Source organism: Zeus faber (genome assembly GCF_960531495.2).
Source record: "Zeus faber genome assembly, chromosome: 6".
NCBI lineage: Eukaryota > Metazoa > Chordata > Actinopteri > Zeiformes > Zeidae > Zeus > Zeus faber.
In genome coordinates this window covers 35,211,101-35,226,888 of record NC_137201.1, presented here as the reverse complement: position 1 = coordinate 35,226,888, position 15,788 = coordinate 35,211,101, and the positions used below count along the sequence as shown (strand labels likewise).

Genomic DNA, 15,788 nt, shown 5'->3' with positions numbered 1-15,788 from the left:
TATCCTGTGTTCTGTATTTCTTCCTTTAGTGGAGTAGAATAATGTTTCACAGTTTGAGCATGATGTTTTTTCAATGTCCAGGTTAAACAAAGTGCATCCAGACAAATGTAGTATGTGTTAATCATCTTAGTTTAAGAGACAGAAAATATTGGATTGGTATCAGTATCTGCAGATACTCACGGTTGCAGTATGGAGCCATCCCTATTTCTAACCCTTTCTGCTGGGAAAAGGTTTTGTGTACAGAGTGAATAAGCAGGAGCCTCCTGTTTCCAGCTACATTTTAATAACAGATCAACAACAGTAGAAAAATGACAGAAGATAAACAGACGACAGCTTTCAAACTTTTTAAAATTATTCCTCTGTACAGTATTTACACACACACACACACACACACACACACACACACACACACACACACACACACACACACACACACACACACTTAGTGTCCAGCCACCAGACTGAGTGGGATGGGGGGGGGTGTAGTGCTACAGCGAGTGACAGAAACCCGCCCCCCTGGTCCATTAGTTTCCATGGGAACGGTCCAAAACTTCCGGAAGAAGCACACACCCTGACTCCCAAAGGTCAGAGTTCACCCCCCCCCCCCCTCCCCGGACACATCCAACATCATGGAACTGACGTCGGAGCAGGAAGCCGCTTCCTGTTGGTCCGATCCCGCGGCTTAGCGGGGAAGAGCTCGGCCAATCGGGACGCCCTGCGGACGGACGGAGGCGGAGCCCCGGTTATTGCGAGCGGGCGGAGGGCGGTAACCACGGAGACAGTGTGACACGCCTTCACACGCCATCTTCAGAGACAATGGAAGGTGAATTTCTCCAATTCCACAGGAGCTAGGCTAGCTGATCCCACCCGCAGCCATGCACTGGGCTAACAGCGTGCGTCCACTCCAGGGGGCAGCACAGTGCGTCCTTACCGTTCTCACCTCCGTGCGGGAGGATACATGGAGGGGGCGGGGCCTTGCTGAGCGCCGACTATGGACGACGATGACAGACCTGTAGGGGGCGGAGCCAGACATTAGTTTGAATACAGGAAAACATGGAAAGGGCCACAACACGAGAACTAAGAGCGGGGCCGCTCGCTGCAGTGGTGCACTGATGCATGCTGGGAAAGGAGCCGTGCTAACTAGCACTACGCTCCCTTGGGGAAAACTCAGGAGGAGGTTCCCTATAAAATGCTGACGTCATATTGTTTTGAATATTAATTCAACTAGTTGGAATGTTAGATGATGGGAAAATAATCATCCGCCCCAAAAGATTCAGGAGAAATAGTAATTATAACAACAACAACAACAACGACAACAATTATAACAAAAGCAACAACAACAACATTTAATAACACATCTTTCCAGTCACTTTGAAGGGACTCGGGGACAGTATTTAAAAGAAGCCTCTGACCTGCAGCGTAGGACAGGTCGTACTGGCCACCCAGCAGGGGGAAGCCCAGGTGGTGGTGGGAAGGCACGGAGCGCTGGGAGGGGGACGAGCGGGGCCCCTCCCTCTCCCTGTCCTGGGGGGCCTTGTCGGGGACGGAGGGCGACTTGCTCTTGTACTGGCTGGCGTGCTGCTGCAGGAGCTCCAGGGCCTTGGCCTCCAGGGGGGGCTTGGAGCTGACGGAGGGGCTGGACCGGGCGCTCTGCTCCCCACCGTCCTCCCCCGCTGGAACCTTCCCCCCGTAGGGGGAGAAGGGGTACCCCGCCGCCAGGTAGGACCCTGCCGGGGGACACGCCCACAGTCAACACTGCTGCCCCCCACGCCCCCCCCCCCCCCCCGGAGGTCCTCATACACCCACCCTCCATTCACAGAAGCACAGAAGCGTGCCTGTTGCGTTTCCCTTGGATACACAAACAGGTCTGCGTGTGTCGCTATGGTAACAAGATGATGCCATCAGCTGTTGTTGTGTAATGCTAGCTCGCTAATGGTAATCACTAACTTACCAAACAGAGACCAATTTAGTTTGGTTGTGTTCTGTGCATTATGGTGCAGAGCAGCATCACCACAATGTACCAAACACCACCCGGATGAGGAACCAACAGGCAGAGATGAAACCAATGAGAGATATTTAACCAGGTATTACCGGGGTAGTTGTGGGGTATTTAACCAGGTATTACCGAGGTAATTGTGGAGTATTTAACCAGGTATTACCGGGGTAATTGTGGGGTATTTAACCTGGTATTACCGGGGTAGTTGTGGGGTATTTAACCAGGTATTACCAAGGTAGTTGTGGGGTATTTAACCAGGTATTACCAAGGTAGTTGTGGGGTATTTAACCAGGTATTACCAAGGTAGTTGTGGGGTATTTAACCAGGTATTAACAGTGGAGTTGTGTGGTAGGGTAGCTGTAGGGTATTTAACCAGGTATTACCGGGGTAGCTGTAGGGTATTTTAGCAGGTATTACCAGTGGAGTTGTGGGGTATTTTACCAGGTATTACCAAGGTAGTTGTGGGGTATTTAACCAGGTATTACCAGTGGAGTTGTGGGGTATTTAACAGGGTCTTACCGGGGTAGTTGTGGATCATGACGGAGGGCATGCCCCTGTAGCCGGACTGGGTGGGGTCGTAGCCCTGGCTGTAGCCGTAGGCTCCGTGCATGTAGGGCAGGTAGCCCTGGTGCTGGGCCAGGGGGGAGGAGAACTGCATGTGGGGGCCCCGCACCTCCTTCCCTCCCACACGCTGCTCCTCCTGCTGAGTCCTGCTGTCGGGGCCCTCCTTCACCTCCTCCTTCTGAGGAACCTCCTTGGACCGTGCCTTGTCCTCCTTCCCCTTCCTGTCCCTCTCTCGCTCCCGCTCTCTCTCCCGCTCTCTCTCCTCCTTCCACCTGTCCTCCTCCGTCGGCCTGGGGGCTTCTGGGTATTTGTTGGGGTAGACGTAGGGCCACAAACGGGAGTCGGGCTCCTGAAGGGATGAGGGGGTTTATTAGAGGGCGGGGCTTTACACACACACTGCAGCATTTCTGATTTCACACACAATAAAAATTTATTTCAATACAGTACAACTGTTGCAATCTGTGGATTCCCTCGATTTCCTCAAACAACAGAAGCTCAACAAGGAAGAAAGGATCAGAAGTTACGAGTCCAGGAGCAGTATCTGTTTCCTACCTGGCAACATGAACTGATTCTCTCGGTTGGTGCGTTAGCTAGCATGCTAACAAGCCCTAGTTTCAGTGTTTCTACTTGTCGTGCGTGTTGTACTTGCTACTTGTCGTGCGTGTTGTACTTGCTACTTGTCGTGCGTGTTGTACTTGCTACTTGTCGTGCGTGTTTGTTTACCTGTCTGTACCACATGGCCTGCTCCAGGCCGGTCTTCTCATCTTTCCCATGATGCACTGCTTCGCCGCTCTTCATCTTCAGGGCCTCGACTTGCGAGCCAGGAGCTTTGCCGTCCTCCCCCTTGGGCATGATGACCGACTTGGCCTGCTCCGGCCCCGGGGGCCCCGGGGGCCCCGGGGGTCCCGGGGGCAGCGGGGGCAGCGGCTCTTTGGGCTTGGCCTGCGGCGTGGCCCCCAGCCCGGCCTTTGGGCCCAGGTCGGGCAGGCTGGGAGCCTTGGAGAGGGAGGGGGGGGCGGAGGCTTTCTGCTTCCAGTCTTCGGGGTTCTTTCCAGAAGCTTCCCTCTCCTTCCCCGCTTCCTGCTTCCTGTCAGCCAGACGCTGGCGCTCCTCGTACTGTAGCCGGTAGGCGGGGTTGGATCCCAGCAGGTGGGTGTGGTAGGTCTGGTCGGGGTGATAGGTGTAGGGGGGCACGTAGGCATACTGGTTGTAGTAGAGGGGGGGCATGTACATGTTGGGGCGCTGCTGGATGACGGAGGACTGCTGCGGGGGGGGCCCAGGCCCCGCCCCCCGTTCCTCCGGGGGCTCCGACTTCACCCGCGGCTCCTCCCCCGGCTCCTCCTTTACCTTCACCTGCGCTCCCTCCACGTGGGGAGGGGGGGGGCGCCCCCCCGGGGCTGGGGTGGGGATAGTTAGGGGAGTAGTAGCTGTCCAGGTGGGGGTAGTACGGCGACTCCTTGCCGGGGGGCCGGGGGGGGAACAAGGCCTTCTTGGCCGCCTCCCGAGGCCCCTGGTCCGGCTCCGACTTGATGGGCCTGCCGGCCTCCGCCCGCCCCTCCCCGTCCTCCCCCGCGTCCGATATGTCAGAGTAGGCGGGGCTGCTGGTCTTGACGGAGGAGCTGTCGGCGCCGTTCTGGGCGAGGTGCAGGGGGGTGAGGGGGGGTGCCAAGCCGATGGAGGGGCTGGGGGCGCTGTCCGAGAAGCTGTAGATCTTGTCGGCCTCCGCCTTGATGCTGGCCAGGCGGTGCTGGTGGGCCTCGGCGGAGCCGTTGGGGAGCGCCCCCGGGTCAGAGCACTCCGAGTAGGGACTCCGCCCCTCCTCCGACCTGCCCCGCCCTTTGGGACTGTCGCACTCCTTCCTCTTCTTCTCTTTCTTCTTCCTGTCCTTGGAGCCGCCGAGCACGGGGCTGGGGGGGCCAGGCTCGGGGGGCCCGGGGGGTTTGGGGTGGAGGGCTTTGAGCTGGGGGCTCTTAGGGACGGACTGCACCACCGAGGCCAGCGCGGGGGAGGAGAAGGGGGCGTTGGGCAGAGGGTGAAGCTGCTGGGCCACGGGGGCCGGAAGCCGTGGCGCCTTGGCCCCCTTGACGCAGCCTTTGTCCGTCTTGGCCCCAGGAAGCGTCTTCCTGGACTTCCGGTCCTCCAGCCCGTCGCTGCTGGCCTCGTCCGTCAGGCAGAGCGCCTCGTCCTCCGCCTCCGCCTCCGCCTCGCCTTTCTTCTTCCCCTGCTTGGAGCCCGGCTTCCCCGAGGAGGGGGAAGGGCTCTGGCCGTCCGGGCCCCTCCCCTTGGGTGTGGTAGAGCGGGCGGGGGAGGGGCAGCCCTTCAGGGGGGTCCCGTTGTGCTCGGGGGGCGGGGCGTCCTCGCCGCACTCGCTGTCGGCGTCCTGCTCGCTGTGCGCCCGCGCCTGGTGGTACTTCAGCCCGTTGATGTGCTTGTAGCGCTTGCTGCAGTTGGGGTGGGGGCAGTCGATCAGGGCGGGGGAGGGGCAGTGCCGCTCAGTGGGCGGGGGGGGCAGCCCTTCCGTTTTGACGCCGAGGGGGGGGAGCAGTGCCCCCCCTCCGCTGCCGCTGCTGGAGTCGGTGCGCAGGCGCTTGCTGTTCTTGGTTTCCTCTGAGCTGGAGTTGGGCTCCATGTCGGAGGACGGCTTGGTCCTCCTCTTGGCGGCCGGCGGGCTGCACTTGGCCTCATCAGCGGTGCCGGGGGTCTGGACGGCGCGCCGGCCCTTGCCGCCGTTGGCGGCGGCGCGCGTCTTGCTGCTGCCTCGGTTGTCAGAGGAGTTGCCGGTGTCGTTGAGCGGCGTGTTGCCGCCTGGACGCATCCGCTTCCCCCTCCCACGCCCGCTACGCATATCCAGGTCGCTGGTTGGCGACTCGCAGAACCTGAAGATAGAGCGCAAGTTAGCGGCACAGCTAGCAGCAAGGCTAGCGGCACGGCTAGCGGCACAACTAGCGGCACGGCTAGCGGCACGGCTAGCGGCATGGGAGCTTCACTTCCTGTTGACTAGTTTCCAGTGAACCTGCTCACGACTGTTTCAGCCAAATGACAAAAACATTAGGATGCGGGGGGGGGGGGGGGTGCGTAAAAGGTAATGTCATTCAAGAAAATGCGTTCTCACTGTTCCAGAAGTACAGGATTTATTATTTACAAGTTAAGTTTTTACACAAAAACATTTTTACTATTTTTACAATTACGTTAACATTTAACGTTTTTACTAAATTAAGTGCCATGACAGGGGAAAGCGGGTGGGGGGGGTTAACAGATAAAAACAAATAAAAACTGATATAAATAAAAGAAAAATACAGGAAAACCAGCACAGGGGTTTAAACAGTTCTGCAGTATACAGTACTGTTTACAGATGTAGTTTACTACACAGTGTTAGAAACTATGATGCGTAGTCACAGAACTCGGCAGACAGACAGACAGACAGACAGTACCTTGGGGGGGCCCAGTCGTGCCTTGTGCAGTCCAACAGGGTTCCAACGTAAGTCTTGTTTCTCCAGGTGACATTAACCACCAGCATCCCTACACACACACACACACACACACACACACACGTTTAATGTCCAGCCACTAGACTGAGTTTGATGAGGGGGGTGGGGGGGGTCAATCAGTACTGTAGTACTACAGTGCTGTAGTAGTACTGTAGTACTACAGTATTAATACAGCATGTGTTGTCAGGGCTGTGAGGCGGTGGAAGCAGCCAGGGAGGAGTTATGAACAAGGGGAATCGAACGTCAAACTTCCTGTGAGCAGCAGTGTCAGGTGTAACCATGGCGACGTGATGCGTACCGTCCTCCGTCTCCTGCCACACGATGCCCTCCAGGTTGACACTGGTGCCCGGCTCGCAGGGGCCCAGGCACTCGGGCTCTGTGGCCAGGGCCACGTCGGCAGTGCTGACGGCCAGGGAGCGCGTGCGCACCATGATCTGTTCGCAGGAGGAAGTGATGTCAGAGGCCACGCCCGGAGCCAGCTGCAGCAGGGGGGGCGGGGCGGAGGGAGGCAGCGGAGACTCCTCCTGACGGAGAGAGAGGGAGGAGGGCTCAGAAGACCGCAGACATTTGACTGGAAGTAAAAGCCTCCACCCTCAGAGAGGAGGCTTCCTCCACCCTCAGAGAGGAGGCTTCCTCCGCCCTCAGAGAGGAGGCTTCCTCCGCCCTCAGAGAGGAGGCTTCCTCCGCCCTCAGAGAGGAGGCTTCCTCCACCTTCACAGCGGTAGCTTCTCTTTAGAGGGAACACCGTCACCGCTCCACAGTCTGAGCTGCGCGGAAATATTGTTTAGTGTTTAAATACTTTGAATACTTTGAATACGAAGTATTCCTCTGCACAGGCAGGTCCAGGGGCAGTGGCCGCCACACAGCGGGGCCTGGCAGCGGGTGGGGTTTCAGCGTCTTGCTCAAGGACACTGAACCGGCAACCTCCCCATGACTAGAGGACCTGCTCCACCCCCTGAAGCACTGCTGTGACATGTTTCTAGTCTCATTAGAAGACTAACGTCCTCATCTCTGATTGGTCAGACGGTGTTTTTAAGACGCTTCTTCTCCTCCGCCCAAGGAGCAGCAGGAGGACGTCAGGTGGAGATCTACATGTTTTGACCTGTTGTGGAATAAAGTTATTTATGAAAGAACCTGCAACAGGTGTGTTATTGTACGTTTGTTCTCCCTGTTCCTGTCTGAACAACACGGTGGAATATTACAAGTGTCTGTTGGAGCCGTCGTCCTTCCTGGAGGACACAGGACTGAGCTCAGCTTTAAGGCTTCGATGCTTTTCATGGTTTTTATGTTTTCATGCTTCCTATAACAGACGAGCTCAGGAGGAATCATGTGACCAGAGCAACTTACAACTGTTTCCATCCAAACAAACATCTGACTCCTCATTCACTGGAAGTATCTTTAAATAGTTTAGCTCACGATCCAGAGGCCGAGATTTCCCAGAATGCACCGGTTCTTCTACCAGGAAGGAACAGCAACAGCCTGTTTTCTAATGGTGTTTCCACATGGATCTCTTTAAATAATAAACGCTTGAATATTTGCTCATTGTCAGATCCATTCATTCCACAACAACAACTTCAGATTTGTCGGTTTGACTCCCATTGGCAAGGAGACCACGCCCCTTCACCTGTCCTCCATGTTGGACAGGTACGCTTTACCATAAAACCACTTCCCGAGCAGGAAGTCAAATGTAAAGTCTGTTTCAGGTGTGATGTTTGTTTTCCTGCTGGAAATGATTTATTTCCAAGTGCTTTCATGTGATGTTATGTTTGTGGGTGATGGGACCAGGCTGCTCAGACTGCTCATTTAATATTTTCACTAAGTACAACTTTTGAACGGAGCTCTACAGGGAACGGCGCTCCAGGAAAGACGGAGCCGAGGTGTAAACAGAGGAAAGGGTCGAGGAGCCCGACGGAGCCCGACGGAGCCACGCTGGCTCACATGGGGCAAGAGGAGTTTAGGTCCCAGAGTATATGGCCCCAAATACTAACACAGTTCAGTACTTCAGTGTGATCACTGGGATGTATGATATTAGACATATTACGATACAGGTGTTTCTTCTCCAGCTGTGGTGTCGCAGACAGGAAGTCGTCTCACCTTTTCACAGGAAATGCTCTGCACACCCTCCAGCTCCTCTGGTTCTGTTGTCACGGTAACAGGGAGCCCCGCCCCCACTTGGTCCAGAGCCACGCCCCCTAGCGGCTCGACAGGAGGCTCCGTGTGGTGTTGGCCCTCGACCGGGCCGGGGGTCCCCGCCTCCTGGTCGCTCTCAGGCCCTCCACCGGGGGGCGCCTCCACTTTGTCCTTCTTACTTTTGGCCGCCGCCGCTTCCTTGTCCTTCTTGGCGGGGGGGATGCAGCGCGCGGGCTTGCTGCCCTTCTCCTGCCCCTTGGGGGGGGTGTGGGGGGCGGGCGGCACCCCCTGGAGGTCCCTCTTGGCCCCGTCGGGGGGAGGGGCCTTGCCAGAGTTTTTGCTGCGTTTGGATTTGTTTTTTGCGTCCTTGGCCTGCGGCCCCCCGGCCGGGCTCACGAACGCGATATTGTCGGGTAACGACGCCACGGCGCCGGGCGGGGCCGCCATGCCGCCGCCGTCCTTACTGCCGGACATCTCTAGTTTGTCCTTCTCCAAGTCGGCGTCCAGGTCGATGATCAGATTGCCGACGCCGATGTCCCACTCATCCCCGCTGTCGTAGGTGTCCACTGCGCTCGCGTCCACTCCTTTCCCGCCTGTAGGGGCGCTGCTGAGGGACATCTTAGAGGGAGCGGCCGCTCAGCTCCTCCCACCGCTGGGACGCTCCGGCAGCGCCTCCCTAGCCAGAGCTCCACATCGCCTCCTGCTGGAGGAAGACAAGGTTTAGCTGGCTGTGATGTCCACCGGTCTGATACACAGCACGTTAGCATGCTACGCTAGCCCCGGCATCGCTCTCAAATACCCCAAATCCAAACACGTGGCACTGAGAGGCAGAGCGACATCACAAAAATATTTCACAGAACAAATTCAGTCTAATACACGAATTGACATTGGCATTTTATTTCAGTTGTCACATAACCTCCAAACAAAGTATCGATTGATTATAATTCCTAATAGAATCAATAAAACTAAATCATATCACAGCGGTTTTTTTGTGAGACACACACACACACACACACACACACACACACACACACACACACACACACACACACACACACACACACACACACACACACACACACACACACACACACACACACACACACGTAACAACGTTGATTTACAGTTGATCTGGCTGAACCAGGTGCATGCTGGGTAACAGCCACATGCCAAAGCCTTCTACACGTCCCTCTGGGTCTGAAGTGAGTGTCCTCAGCAGGTACTGCATGGTGGTACAACGCTCCAGAGTACTGTAGTACTTTCTATGAGACACCCTATATTACAGTGCTTCCTCTCAGCGTAGTCATGACGACGCAGCACAGTAACTTGCACACGCTGAGCAGCATAGTGAGTAGTGTTTTATACTGACACAAGGACATTTCACCAGATGTACCATGTCCTCATGGTACTTTTCACAGAGCGTTTGATGGCTGCTTTGCTTTTGGTCGTATTAAAACACTAACTTTCCAGAATAAATCTTTTTTAGTCGTAAAGAAGAGAGAATGTCAAACAGACTTTCTCCTCCACCAAGTACTATGCACAGTGTTAATCACTATAGAGTAGTATTAAGTACTTCTAAGCACAATAGAGCACTGTACCGTAGAGTACTGTACTGTAAGGTACTGTTAAGCACTGCATATTACTATAAAGTACTGCATAGTACTGTAAAGTAATGAACTGTAAAGTATTGTTAAACACTGTGGAGTAATGTCAAGTACAGTCGAGTACTGTTTAGCACTGTAGAGTACCGTAAAGCACAGTAGAGAACTTTAGAGGACTGTAAAGTACTGTAAAGAGTAATGTTAAGTACTGTAAAGCACAGTAGAGTACTTTAGAGTGCTGTTAAGTACTCCTAAGTCGTGTGAAGCATAGAAGGGTATTTTAAAGTATTGTAAAGCATATTAGAGTATTTAAGAGCCCTGTTAAGTAATGTGAAGTACTGTAAAGTACTGTGAAGCACAGTAGAGTACTTAAAGAGTATTGTCAAGTATGGTGGAGTAAGGTGAAGCACAGCAGAGTACTGTAAAGCACAGTAGAGTATTTTAAAGTATTGTGAAGTACTGTAAATCACAGGAGGGTACTGTAGAGTACTGTAAAGCACAGGAGAGTACTGTAGAGTACTGTAAAGCACAGTAGAGTATTTTAAAGTATTGTGAAGTACTGTAAATCAAAGGAGGGTACTGTAGAGTACTGTAAAGCACAGGAGAGTACTGTAGAGTACTATAAAGTACCGTTGAGTAATTTAGAGTACTGTAAAGTACAGCAGTGCAGCAGAGTAGTTAAGAATATTGTAAAGAAATGTAGAGTACGGTGAAGCACAGCAGAGTAATTTAGAGTATTGTAAAGTACTGTAGAGTAGTGTGAAGCTCAGCAGAGTACTGTAAAGTACTGTTAATTACCATGGAGTACAGCAGAGTACAGTACAGTACTCAGAGTACAGCAGTCGGATCCTCCGTGGCACAGGATGAAGTACTTGTTCTCTATCTGGTCTGGAGGGTTTGTATTTTTATATTATTTACAGTATATTCACACATCTCATCTCCGTCAAGTCTGTATTTTGGGATCAGATCTTGGTTCTGACCTCTGAGTGACCCCTGACCCTTCGACGCCCTTTTTAGGTCCTAATGGATCAAACGCAGAACAGAGGAATTCAAAAGCATCTTGTGGAGAACAACTCATCTGACTCATCTCCTGCAAGGGCCATGTACTCTGTGAAGTAGTACTCATACACACTGTGTTTACACAGCGTCACGGTGGGCTCTCCGCCCCGTCCGACACCCACCAAACACACCTGCTCAGGTGCTACTGCTCATTTCGCGGGGAGGTTGGCTGCAGCTTTCTGGAACTCAGGTGTCAACAGTATTTTACTGTCAGTCCTTTCAAATAAAACACACTGACCACACCCTGAAGCAGCGACCCGCGCACCTGTCATGTACTTTGTATAAAACGACATGTACCTGTTACTCCCTCCAGTACGAGCAGATAATAAACTGTCCATTGTGCCCACACTCACTGGCAGTGAAAACAGAGCGCCCCAGCACCACCAGCACCACCAGCACCACCAGCAAGAACAGGGGGAAAAGCAGCTTCTGTCACTCTGATTCTTCAGTAAACAAGCTGCTCTGGGAGCCCCACAGGCCGCTAGCCTGCATGCTAACCGCCGGAGCCCCCTCCACAGACGCCAACAGGCGGCTTACAGACGGAGCACAGCGGTGCCAGGTGGTGACAGCTGATGCCCACCTGACTGACAGGACCTGAAGCCGCTGGAGACAGTGCCCGCCGTGCTAGCATGCTCGGTGGCTAACAAATTAAAACAAACACAGCTAGCCTAGCCTAGCTTAGCCTAGCCCAGCCTATTCCCCGCCGCCTGTCACCGTCCGCCGGGCATCTCGCCGGGCAGCACCGCCTCCCGGGCACTTAACGCGGTGCTTCGATTCACCTCGCAGTGCAGCGGTCCTCGCGGGGCTGAGAAACGGAGGAGATACGGTGCCGAGCTCCCTGCTTCTAGAGCCGCTGCGGCCCGCCGAGGCCCGCGCCAGGCTAGCGGGTTAGCACGCTAGCTCCCTAGTGACAGACAAAGGCTGAGCGGCTTCACTCGGCCCGGGCGGCGGCCGGGGGCCGGCGGCTAGCCGGATGGAAGAGGATCCCGCGTTCCCACAGCGCAGTAAAGCCCTCGGTCCGGCCCGGTTCGGCAGAGCCGCCGCTCCGCACCTACCCAGCTGGTGAAGCCTGTCCGCCGGGCGCTCAACTCCACTCCATCGGCTCCGTGCGGCGGTGGAACTGGAGGAAGGAGCCGAGAGAAGCGGCGCGGGGAGGGAGAGCCGGGTCACAGCCGGTCCACAGGGTGAGATCCGGGGCTCATCGCGGCAGAAAGCAGCTCCCCTGCGGCCACACCGGGTCCAAGCTCCGCTGGTTCCGCTCCAGTGTTCCCAGTTCAGACCCAACACATCCGCTGTAATGGCTGCAGGGTTGCCAGGTCCGGCCCCCACTTCCAGCCAAAATGTTTAGAATCCAGTCATTTCAGTGAAAACCTTGTTTACGTTTGATTTTCCCCAGAAAAGTGATTTTACGACATTGACACGTTGCCCCGCGCAACCCAGGAGTGTGTTCCATACACGTTACGTCATCATCAGAAGACACTTTATGCACTCATCAAAACATCATATTCACAAATAGGTGGAGAAGAGCCTGCAGGCGGGGTGGAGCGGGTGGAGAAGAGAGTGCAGGCAAGGTGGAGTGGGTGGAGAAGAGAGTGCAGGCAAGGTGGAGTGGGTGGAGAAGAGAGTGCAGGCAAGGTGGAGTGGGTGGAGAAGAGAGTGCAGGCAAGGTGGAGCGGGTGGAGAAGAGTGTCTGGAGTGATGTGTGACAGAAGGGTTCCAGCCAGAGTGAAGGGGAAGGTGTACAGGACAGTAGTGAGAGCAGCCATGTTGTAGGGTTTAGAGGTGGTGGCACCGACTAAAAGGCAGGTGGATGAGGTGGAGGTGGCAGAGTTGAGGATGTGGAGGTTTTCATTGGGAGGGACAAGGATGGACAGGATTAAGAATGAGGACATTAGAGGGACAGCTCAGGTTGAACAGTTTGATGGAAAAGTGAGAGAGGCCAGACTGAGATGGTTTGGACACGTGTGGAGGAGACATGAGAGTTACATTGGGAGGAGGAGGCTGAGGGTGGAGCTGCCAGGCAAGAGGAAAAGAGGAAGCCAAAGAGAAGCTTGATGGAGGTGCTGAGGGAGGACATGCAGGCGGGTGGTGTCAGGGAAGAAGATGATCCGCTGTGTTGACCCCTAACGGGAGCAGCCCAGAGAAAAAGATAATATAATATAATATAATATAATATAATATTATTTTATATTATATTGTATTATATTATATTATATTATATAATGAAATATAATATAATATAATAGAATATAATATTATATTATATTATATTATATTATATTATTTAATATATTAACTAATAATAACATGATATATTACCAGGTAAAAACATATTATATTAACAAATTATAGCATTACATGAACAAATCAAACATAATATATAAAGACATTAAAACATATTATAAGAATCTTCTGTCTCCTCTTTTCTCCCTGATATGTAGAGAGCAGCGGCGAAAAAACCTGGCAACCCATCCTGCGGAGCGGAATCCCAAAAAAACCCGGAAACAGGATCAGTGGACAGGATCACATACACAGTATATACTGTGTGTATATATACACTGTATATATATATTGTATATATACTGTATATACTTTATATATACACAATATATACAGTATATACAGTACAGTATACATACCATATATACTGGTTGCATACAGTATATATACTGTATTTAAACTCTATATATACTACATATATAGTGTATATATACAGTTTATATACAGTATATATGTGTAGATACTGTATATTTATATATAGTAAATATATATAGATATAGAAACTATAGATATAAATCAAAGATATATATATATATATATATAGTGTGTGTAAATATATTTATATATATCTATATATAGTGTGTGTGTGTGTGTATATATATATACACTTTATATATATATAAAGTGTGTGTGTATGTATCTGTATATATATATATATAAAATGATTGATCCTGATCAGTGCGATGATCAGAGTTACCTGTCAATCACACCATGTTTACAGTTTAGGACAAAAATACACCATCACAGCGAGTGTATGTATGTGTGTGTGTGTGTATGTGTGTGTGTGTGTGTGTGTGTCACTCAGTGTGACTGCAGGGAGGGAGGGACAGGAGTGTGTGTGTGTGTGTGTGTGTGTTTCCATGGCACCCCCCCCACACACACAGATACACTTCTCTGCGAGAGAGAGACAGATAGAGATGTCTGTCTGCTTCCTGCCGCTGCATCCCGTCTCCTGCCTCCTGCTGCAGCGACGCTGGGACCTGGAACAACACGACGCCCATCGAACTAAGGTGGAGCACAGAGTATTTGTACTTCTTATGACGGTGACGTTGGAGTATTGGTCATTCACATGATGGTGTAATTTGGAGTATTAGTACTTCACATGATGGTGTAATTTGGAGTATTAGTACTTCACATGGCGGCGTAGAGTGATGTATTAATACTTCACATGGTGTAATTTAGAGTAAGGTACTTCACATGGCGGTGTAGAGTGATGTATTAATACTTCACATGATGGTATAATTTGGAGTATTAATAATTTACATGATGGTGTCGTTTGAAGTATTAGCACTTCACATGATGGTGTAGTTTGGAGTAACATAAACAAAACATATAACATTACTAAGTATGATGTAATATCTCATATTCTCATCTTTACATCTCTGGTGTTTGTGAACTTTGACCTCCTTGCTGGTTGTTGACGGTTGTCGTGGTTACGGATCAGTCTTTCTAACTGCTGTCCCACGTGGTCAGGTGAACCTAGCGCTGCCTGTAGTGGACACCAAGGGCATGAAGACCCCGGCTCACATCCAGATGAAGAGGAAGAAGATGCAGGTACACACACACACACACACACACACACACACACACGTTCTAACCTTTGACCCTGGTCTGTTGCAGAAGCAGGACGAGCATCAGGCCATCATCGACAGAGACAACCGCCTCCTGTCCACCAAGCTGTCTGACATCCTGCGCTCCAAAGGACAGGTGGACAACTGGAACCACTACCACCCCAGGAGGTAGACAGATCCATGTCCCACACATTTGACGCATTTTGTGTCTGTCTCACTGCGTACATTGATATTGTATATTATTGATATTCCATCTAATTGATATAGTATTGATTTGTGTCTCTGTCAGTCTGAACGCTGAGAAGAGGAGGGCGGAGCTCGGTCAGGTCATCGCTCAGAACCAGGCGGTGCACCAGCGGATCACATCGCGGCAGTCTGAGTACCGCCGCCACGTCTGGTTGGACGACTGGGAGCGCAACCAGCAGAGACGCAATAACATTGGTCGCTTTGCCCGAGGCCCCGCTCACAAGCAGGTACACACACACACACGTTTAATGTCCAGCCACCAGACTGAGTGTGATGGGGGAGAAGTTCAATCAGTACTACAGTACTACTACAGCATGTGTTGTCAGGGCTGTGAGGGGGGTGGAAGCAGCGTATAAAAGGCACAGGGAGGAGTTATGAACAAGGGGAATCGAACGTCAAACTTCCTGTGAGCAGCAGTGTCAGGTGTAACCATGGCGACGTGATGCGTACCGTCCTCCGTCTCCTGCCACACGATGCACACACTGGAATTTAGATTTTAAAAAGTAATAGAACCACCACCTGTCTGTCTCTCTACCTGTCTGTCTGCAGAGGCCTGAGAGGAGAGTCCAATTTGTAGTTGGGGAAATCCCTGGAAGCAGCAACCACAGCATCCAGCTTTCACCATGGCAACGGCCTGAGAACACCACGGCAACACTCTGACCAGTCTGTTATCACCATGACAACAGTCCTAAGCACTAATGTTAAATGTGAGATTTTATGAGTAGAACTTTGTGCTAAAATGTATTCAGTGCATATTACTAATAAAATAGTGGAGCTGCATGTTCTTAGTTTGGCTTTTGTGTTTTTCTTCCTGTTTCCATGAAGAGAAAGTGAATAAACCATAAAGTCCAAC

The 15,788-nt window shown here is 52.1% G+C and overlaps 2 protein-coding genes across 2 annotated transcripts; one reads left to right on the top strand and one right to left on the bottom strand.

Annotated features, from left to right (window-relative positions):
• Positions 1–389: 389 nt before the first annotated feature.
• znf609a (zinc finger protein 609a) lies at positions 390–12,092 on the bottom strand. The gene is given in 9 exon segments (XM_080002642.1): positions 390–1,010; positions 1,413–1,727; positions 2,516–2,909; positions 3,284–3,941; positions 3,943–5,436; positions 5,992–6,079; positions 6,347–6,572; positions 8,143–8,878; positions 11,894–12,092. Coding segments are annotated over 8 exon segments (3,903 nt in total). The 5' UTR covers positions 8,797–8,878; positions 11,894–12,092; the 3' UTR covers positions 390–936.
• A 1,269-nt stretch (positions 12,093–13,361) lies between these two features.
• LOC307232109 (sperm axonemal maintenance protein CFAP97D1) lies at positions 13,362–15,595 on the top strand (the record flags this gene model as incomplete). The annotated part of the gene is made up of 6 exons (XM_080002990.1): positions 13,362–13,381; positions 13,924–14,128; positions 14,592–14,672; positions 14,739–14,857; positions 14,979–15,162; positions 15,485–15,595. The coding sequence occupies exons 2-6, from the start codon at positions 13,979–13,981 to the stop codon at positions 15,593–15,595; spliced, it is 645 nt and encodes a 214-aa protein (XP_079859116.1). The 5' UTR covers positions 13,362–13,381; positions 13,924–13,978.
• Between the last annotated feature and the right edge of the window lie 193 nt (positions 15,596–15,788).